The sequence below is a fragment of the Pomacea canaliculata genome, linkage group LG9 (genome assembly GCF_003073045.1).
Source record: "Pomacea canaliculata isolate SZHN2017 linkage group LG9, ASM307304v1, whole genome shotgun sequence".
Lineage (NCBI taxonomy): Eukaryota > Metazoa > Mollusca > Gastropoda > Architaenioglossa > Ampullariidae > Pomacea > Pomacea canaliculata.
Genome location: NC_037598.1, coordinates 2,810,552 through 2,819,850, shown reverse-complemented (window position 1 = coordinate 2,819,850; position 9,299 = coordinate 2,810,552). Strand labels below are relative to the sequence as shown.

Sequence of the window (9,299 nt, the reverse complement as noted above, 5' to 3'; positions counted from 1 at the left end):
AGGCGGTTGAGAGTATATCCTGGCGGACAGAGAAGTGTGGTGGTCTTTGGCATGTGGCTGTCGTGGAGTGAAGTTGTCTGAGCTCGACTCCAAGTTCTTCACTGCAACCTGCCTGAGGAGTGTGTTGACTTCAACAGTTGACTTCAGGGGTGCGTTGACCCGCTCTGTAACAGAGTATATAGTGCTCCCCACTCTGTAACAAAGTGTATAGTGCTCCCCACTCTGTAACAAAGTGTATAGTGCTCCCCACTCTGTAACAAAGTGTATAATGCTCCCCACTCTGTAACAAAGTGTATAGTGCTCCCCACTCTGTAACAAAGTGTATAGTGCTCCCCACTCTGTAACAGACTGTATAGTGCTCCCCACTCTGTAACAGACTGTATAGTGCTCCCCACTCTGTAACAGACTGTATAGTGCTCCCCACTCTGTAACAAAGTGTATAGTGCTCCCCACTCTGTAACAAAGTGTATAATGCTCCCCACTCTGTAACAAAGTGTATAGCGCTCCCCACTCTGTAACAGACTGTATAGTGCTCCCCACTCTGTAACAGACTGTATAGTGCTCCCCACTCTGTAACAGACTGTATAGTGCTCCCCACTCTGTAACAAAGTGTATAGTGCTCCCCACTCTGTAACAGACTGTATAGTGCTCCCCACTCTGTAACAGACTGTATAGTGCTCCCCACTCTGTAACAAAGTGTATAGTGCTCCCCACTCTGTAACAGACTGTATAGTGCTCCCACTCTGTAACAGACTGTATAGTGCTCCCCACTCTGTAACAGACTGTATAGTGCTCCCCACTCTGTAACAAAGTGTATAGTGCTCCCCACTCTGTAACAGACTGTATAGTGCTCCCCACTCTGTAACAAAGTGTATAGTGCTCCCCACTCTGTAACAAAGTGTATAATGCTCCCCACTCTGTAACAAAGTGTATAGTGCTCCCCACTCTGTAACAGACTGTATAGTGCTCCCCACTCTGTAACAGACTGTATAGTGCTCCCCACTCTGTAACAAAGTGTATAGTGCTCCCCACTCTGTAACAAAGTGTATAGTGCTCCCCACTCTGTAACAGACTGTATAGTGCTCCCCACTCTGTAACAAAGTGTATAGTGCTCCCCACTCTGTAACAGACTGTATAGTGCTCCCCACTATGTAACAAAGTGTATAGTGCTCCCCACTCTGTAACAGACTGTATAGTGCTCCCCACTCTGTAACAAAGTGTATAGTGCTCCCCACTCTGTAACAGACTGTATAGTGCTCCCCACTCTGTAACAAAGTGTATAGTGCTCCCCACTCTGTAACAGACTGTATAGTGCTCCCCACTATGTAACAAAGTGTATAGTGCTCCCCACTCTGTAACAAAGTGTATAGTGCTCCAGCACCAGCAGCTGTTTGATGAAACCAGTAAAAGCTGTATCTGGTGAACGAGCGTCGGTCTCAGAGAAGTGCTGCAGTCAACGCCCAGACTAAAGAGCCGGTGACACACGGCAAGACGAGAGCAACAGCGCCACGAGTGAGTCTGTGGTGGACAAGCAAGTGCCAGTGCCAGTGCCAGTGTCAGTGTCAGTGCCAGTGTCAGTGCTAGTGTCAGTGTCAGTGCCAGTGCCAGTGCCAGTGCCAGTGCCAGTGCCAGTGCCAGTGTCAGTGTCAGTGCCAGTGCCAGTGCCAGTGTCTCTGCGCTGGAGACAGAGAAACCGCTGCAATCGACAGAGTGACCCAACGGATTCTGGGAAAAAATTGGCAAATCTACAACAAACAACGGAAACGATGAGACAACATAGAGGAGTGCCATCGGTGACTGGCTAAACAGACTGACAACAGTACAGCTGCTAACAAGCGAACTTTTGATGTCAAAAAGGAAAATGAAATGCTAAAAGCTACAGTTGAAGGTCTGCAAAAGCAAACAAAGGAGTTAAAAGAAGAAATTTGCAAACTAACAGTTCACTCGGATCAGCCTAAAGAAGAGTTAAATCTTCTAAAACAATACTCTCGGAGACAGTCAGTAAGAATTCATGGAATTCAGGACGACAATAGAAATGAAACGGCGGAGGAGTGCGAAAAGAAAGTGCTTCGTGTTGTTCAGTCAGGACTTGGTCTGTCGGACATCGACACTCATAAAATCTCAGTGTTACACAGAGTAGGGAAAATAAACAGAGACAGACCGAGACCAAGACCAGTGATTGTGAAGTTCACCTCCAGTAAAGACAGAGACCGAGTGCTGAAAGCAAGAAGTCGACTCAAGGGGTCAGGTATGTCTGTCACAGAAGACCTTTCAATTAAATGTGCAAAGACTAAATCATTTAAAGCAACACGAAGGTGTCCTAGACACACGGTCGGCGGCTGGCAGCAAACTGTTTGTGAAATTATTGGATCTGTCTGTGCGGGTGTAGCGAGACAAGATTTCCAACCAAGAATGTTATTCCAAGTGAGGAATGCAGACGCTGGGTCTTCTAGTCAAACTAGTGTTGCTGAATGATTTAGCAGACATTTTTGTGTTTTTTTTTATCATAACCAAAAATAAATTTTTAGTTGTATGTGTTTAGCTTTTTCATGTTATTTTTATTTCACTTTGACTTGTACTTACTCTTTAGCAGACGATCACACACCTACTCGCGCAGTGATATCAAAAGAAAATAGTGCACTATCTACATCTCTTTGCAAGCTGTAATAGTTTGAAGCTAAAAGTTTATTGTGTTTCTCTACTGTTAAATTTAATTGTGTAGTATGCACAGACCATTGGCTGTCGCTGAGAGCTCGGTTTTGTCCTGACAACAAGACGCACACCTCGCTTGGAACGAGATTGTGGGTTGGAAATCTTGTCTACACCGGAGGTAACAGGTGGTGATGTCGGTTATATCAACAACAGGCTTGTAGGAATGAGCCGCGAGGAAATAGTTCGACAACAACGGGGAGGGAGCGAAAGGAAATCCCAACAGCGTCGGGAAGGGACGACAAGACAGCAACAACAACAGAGAGGGAGAAAATCATCATCAGCAACCGGCACGCGGAAGGGAAGAACGGGGCATCGTGGGACTTCTTTCTCCACCTTTGACCCCACTGCTCACTCCACGCCGTCAGTAAGGCAGGCGCCAAGATCCTCTCTTGCTACACCATCACTGGCACCTGAGGCACGTACGTCCCGCCAGCGCTACAGCAACACCACAGCCACACACACCACAGGACCTGCTACGACAACTGAAGCAAGACGCTCAGCACTTGATGATGGTAGCAGTCACGTGATGAACATCACCTACAAGATACTTTGTCTTATTTGCAACTTTACTTTCTCCGTGTTCTCCGAGCTGCCATTCCCATTCCTGGACTATTTTTGTGTAAATCCGCCCGTAAACACCTTCCATTAGCGGGTGAGTGCTTTAGTTAACTGTCTTTTTTGTTTGTTTGTTTTTGTTTTTTGTTTTTTTTTGTTGTGGGGAGGGGGGTTGGGTTAGGGGGTGGAGATTGAGAATTTTTCACCTAGTCTCCTCGACACATCAACCCACTCCATTAACCATTCACAAACGCCACTCGTCTACACGGGTGCGATCTACCCTGGTGGTGGTGCTACCCATTATTAGTATTAACCGCAAGTCTGCCTCGGGTCATCCACCCAACGATTTGTTCAAGTGCGCATCCCTCACATCACTATACTTGTCAAAGAGCACATCACGGTGTCAACGGTTGTTTTTAATCACTTTTTTCAACTGCCACTTCTCAGTTGGTCACATTTCACATGATAAAAAATCACGAATCCCTTATGTCTCCTTGTAGTCTGGGTACCCTATACCTACTTGAACATGTTTGTGAGGAGACACGTTTTCCTTCCCCTACTTAACATTTATATACTTGAAGATAAGATGTAGGCGGGCTATACCTTGGATATAACTAATATCATGTGTTTACAAGTATAAATAAATAAAAAACTTATCAAACACTACATTAATTTAAAACAAGGCAATAAAATCATAACAGACAGACTGACAGACAGGTGTACTAACAGACAGACTGACAGACAGGTGTAATAACAGACAGACTGACAGACAGGTGTAATAACAGACAGACTGACAGACAGCTGTAATAACAGGCAGACTGACAGACAGGTGTAATAACAGACAGACTGACAGACAGGTGTAATAACAGACAGACTGACAGACAGCTGTAATAACAGACAGACTGACAGACAGCTGTAATAACAGGCAGACTGACAGACAGGTGTAATAACAGACAGACTGACAGACAGGTGTAATAACAGACAGACTGACAGACAGCTGTAATAACAGGCAGACTGACAGACAGGTGTAATAACAGACAGACTGACAGACAGGTGTCACTTGTTTAGCAAGAGTCATGTCTGCAGGGAGAATAAATCCCAGGCTCGTGATGGAGGACACAAAGGTGATGTTGGTTATTTCTCTCAACTGCTCTTCCAGCCAGACATCTCCACTCCTTGTCTGGTGATCGTCTCCTGACTTCCTGTCACCAGACCAACACATGGCCACAGGATGTTATTGTGTGGTGAAACAATAGAACTCTCTCCCTTTCCATACCCGCCACCTACCCCACAGTAGAATCCTGTACACGTGCACTGACAACAATGTCCACACAATGCCAGTCCTTCACACCATCACCTACTTGTCAGCTTACTGCTACTTTCCTGTTCCTCTTCCACTTTCACACTGACGATACTCTCAGTCCTTCTAACTTGCTTGGTCTTTACGTTTTCTGTTTGTTTATTAGTCGTGGTTGCTATTGTTGGTGCTTGTGTAGTTCATATGTTGTTTGTTTTCCTGTCTCTCGTATGCTGCCCGTGTTTTGTTCTGGAGGGTGTGAGTGAGTGAGTGAGTGAGTGAGTGAGTGGGTGGGTGAGTGAGTGAGTGGTGAGTGGTGAGTGGGTGAGTGGGTGAGTGAGTGGGTGAGTGGTGAGTGGTGAGTGGTGAGTGGTGAGTGGTGAGTGAGTGAGTGAGTGAGTGGTGAGTGGGTGAGTGAGTGAGTGGTGAGTGGGTGAGTGAGTGGTGAGTGGTGAGTGGGTGGGTGGGTGAGCTATACGATGGTTGGTATTACCAGACTCGACTAGTGTAACAGGCAGGACACAAGTTGTTAGCTGGAGGTGTGGCAGCCACCCGGGGTACTGAAGGACTGCAGTGGTAGCACCTCCCTGGCGGGCTTCACACGTCACCGCGGGGGGAGACACTGGGTGCAGGCGGACTACAGGCTGTCACCAGGAAGTCCATGCTGTCGCCTCAAGATTTCAAATACAGCGATCACACCATGGCTACAGTCTGGATTGTCACAAGCCTTTTAATTTTCTTACAAGGTATGTTGTTATTCGGTGTTTGACTTCACAGCATTCTGTGCATGCACACAAACATGACAGGACAGCTGAACACGTGTTTGTGTCAGTCACATCGTGTCTTGGTATAGTCTGACATGGCACAGTGTCATATCTTGTCTGTATATAATGTGATATAGGACAGTGTCACATTGTGTCTTGATATAATCTGACATGTGACAGTGTCACATATTGTCTGTATATAATGTGATATAGGACAGTGTCACATTGTGTCTTGATATAATCTGACATGACACAGTGTCACATCTTGTCTTAATATAATCTGACATGTGACAGTGTCACATCTTGTCTATATATAATGTGATATAGGACAGTGTCACATTGTGTCTTGATATAATCTGACATGTGACAGAGTCACATCTTGTCTTGATATAATGTGATATAGGACAGTGTCACATTGTGTCTTAATATAATCTGACATGTGACAGTGTCACATCTTGTCTATATATAATGTGATATAGGACAGTGTCACATCGTGTCTTGATATAATCTGACATGGCACAGTGTCACATCTTGTCTGTATATAATGTGATATAGGACAGTGTCAAATTGTGTCTTGATATAATCTGACATGACACAGTGTCACATCTTGTCTTAATATAATCTGACATGTGACAGTGTCACATCTTGTCTATATATAATGTGATATAGGACAGTGTCACATCGTGTCTTGATATAATCTGACATGACACAGTGTCACATCTTGTCTATATATAATGTGATATAGGACAGTGTCACATTGGTCTTGATATAATCTGACATGACACAGTGTCACATCTTGTCTTAATATAATCTGACATGTGACAGTGTCACATCTTGTCTGTATATAATGTGATATAGGACAGTGTCACATTGTGTCTTGGTATAATCTGACATGTGACACATCTGTCACATCTTGTCTTAATAATTATCTCACATGTGACAGTGTCACATCTTGTCTATATATAATGTGATATAGGACAGTGTCACATCTTGTCTTAATAAAATCTGACCTTTGACAGTGCCACATCTTGTATGTATAATCTGACATGGACAGTGTCACATCTTGTCTATATATAATCTGACATGGACAGTGTCACATCTTGTCTATATATAATCTGACATGGACAGTGTCACATCTTGTCTATATATAATCTGACATGGACAGTGTCACATCTTGTCTATATATAATCTGACATGGACAGTGTCACATCTTGTCTATATATAATCTGACATGGACAGTGTCACATCTTGTCTATATATAATCTGACATGGACAGTGTCACATCTTGTATGTATAATCTGACATGGACAGTGTCACATCTTGTCTATATATAATCTGACATGGACAGTGTCACACTCAATCGACTGGGTGCAATCCTGTATTTGCTATAGTTGCTCTGCTCGGAACTTATGGTCTATCTAATGATAGGACTGGGGCTGGGATGGAGACATAGTGCTATAGTCATAGTGCTAGTGACATAGTGCTATAGACATAGTGCTAGTGACATGCTGCTACAGACATAGTGCTACAGTGCTGGAGACCTAGTGTAGGGTATAGCGTGCTCAGTGTGTCTACACCCTAATGTCCAGCTCTCCAGCCCCTACTTTGCTACCTGTAAGTCACGATGTGGGATGTCAAGTCTTTGTTCACGTCACTGTGTCAGTGTCACAGTATCATCTTGTGTCATCTTGTTAATGTCGATGCGTCAGTGTCACAGTGTGTCATATGTGTGAAGGTCGATGTGTCAGTGTCGCAGTGTGTCATATGTGTGAAGGTCGATGTGTCAGTGTCACAGTGTGTCATATGTGTGAAGGTCGATATGTCAGTGTCACAGTATCACCTTGTGTCACATTGTTAATTTCGATGTGTCAGTGTCACAGTGTGTCATATGTGTGAAGGTCGATGTGTCAGTGTCACAGTGTGTCATCTGCGTTAAGGTCGCCGTGTTGTACGGAGATGTAGCAATAGTTGCTGGCTCGGCGTACAACATGGATGCCGCTACCCGTACTGTCCACCCAGGGTATGTGTGTGTCTGGATGTATAAGTTGCTGTGACTTTGTACCTCCTGTCACGGACTGTGGACACTGTGTTGTACTGATTTCCTTGTCAGGACACGTGACTGGCAGGGAGTACTGTTCATATCTCGTGACTGGCAACTTGTGGCCCTACACCGACAACAAGTTCTGTGAATACGGGTGTTGTGAGAAAGACTGCTGTACTTACAACGATTACTTGGCGACCAGCAAGTAAGTACAACAAACTTTATCTGCACGTGAGTGACTGCAGGCTGCAACTGACAAATGTAAAAAGTCAAATGTCATGTGGGAATTGGAAAAGGATGAATTGTTTGAGTTGCAGACAGCAGCATTGAAGACGAGAGTTGTTATGTAATGTACATGTACTGAGCTTCACTAGGTTTGAATACCAAAGCGAGCGATGTTCTGAATGTTATTGGAGACGATAGATAAGGACCTTGATGATAACATGCACAATGCTCGCTGTTCACATCTACTTTATCTGCCACTCATGCATGTGTTCACATGTTCCCCGTTCACAGGAGAAAGACATGGACGCTCATCGGAGCTGCTGTGGGTGTTGTGGTGATGTTGATGGTGCTGACCACAGCCGCCTGCTGTGTGTACAGGAGGCGACACCCAAGGATTGTCACGCAAGGCTTCTCGGGGAACATGGACAATGCCATCCCTGGTAAGGGCTCAGTGGTGTTCACAGCTGTTTGTTCACACACAGGTCTGTGGTACTCACAGCTTTTCCTTCTGATTGTGTCAGAAACTCCAGGTAGCTGCGGCTGTGAGTTTATTTCTCACAAAGACAACGTGTAGTAATGCACGGGTATCTACCCTACAATGTGCTTCCTAGGAAGACGCGTACACATCCCGGATAGATAGGATATACATCCTCTACAGACAGGGTACTTACCACAAAGACCGTTAATATATAATATAAAAGTATGATAACTAAATACTCGTTTCAAGAATGAACACCAAGCTTGTGTTTACTTTGTGTTTACCTAATGTTTAGAACACCTTGTTCATCCAGAGACTAAAGTGCACTGAGACACTGACATACATGGCGGTCTGTTGACAAGGAACAGTTTGACATGTCACTTTGTTACTGACATCTTAAAACTGTCAGTTGTAAGAGTCAAGACTGACACAATGTTTTCACCTTTCACAGTGACCCTAAGCAACCATATCTAAGGACCTCACCTCCCTCATGAAAGGCAAGCTACAACCATACCAGCCGGCCCCCCGCCGCCATGGCAACAACTACTGATGTAGCTAACGACTCTACTAGCCGGTCCCACCCGTAATTTCCACCTCAGCCTCAACCTCAGCCTCATGCCATCAACCTACGGGACATACACGCATGCGCCCTCATTAGCGCTGATGATAATCAGTAAACAGTCACTGTCAACAGAGTCACGTGGTCAGATTACCATGGCAACGGCGCTGTTGAGAGGACAAAACTTTAGAGAATTAGGGTGACAGCACGGGGACAAGAAAGCAGTTTGTCTGGGGGCTGCACAAGTTTTATAGTTAAAATCTCTGTTCGTATTTTAATATTCACTTTGCAATATAGCGGACCATGTATTTGTTTATCATTCCTTTTGTACATTCTCTCTTTCTATTTACTCATATTCACTTTGCTCAGTCATTTTTTTCCTGTTTGCTGTTGTCATTTTTACCTTCGCTTTTTACGATCACTCTTTTCGTAAACTTTTATCATTCACTTCCAATGTTAACTTTTTATATTCACTCTTACATTCACTTTTGATGCTCACCTTGGTTCGCCGAGTGCATGAGGTACACTAAACACTGACCTTTCCCCTGTGGCCTTTCTCACCTGAGGGCCTTACTAGGAAAGATGAGCCTAAAGGCACTGTCTTCATTTCATAAATACTTGCCTTGTAAACACCACAATAAAGTGATTCATTGTGCACTAATACAGAG

At 44.4% G+C, this 9,299-nt stretch overlaps 1 protein-coding gene across 1 annotated transcript; it reads left to right on the top strand.

The window, feature by feature from the left end:
* The first annotated feature begins 5,011 nt into the window (after nucleotides 1-5,011).
* Nucleotides 5,012-9,292, top strand: LOC112571624. The gene is made up of 4 exons (XM_025250763.1): nucleotides 5,012-5,310; nucleotides 7,439-7,574; nucleotides 7,886-8,034; nucleotides 8,524-9,292. The coding sequence occupies exons 1-4, from the start codon at nucleotides 5,226-5,228 to the stop codon at nucleotides 8,544-8,546; spliced, it is 393 nt and encodes a 130-aa protein (XP_025106548.1). The 5' UTR covers nucleotides 5,012-5,225; the 3' UTR covers nucleotides 8,547-9,292.
* Nucleotides 9,293-9,299: the final 7 nt, after the last annotated feature.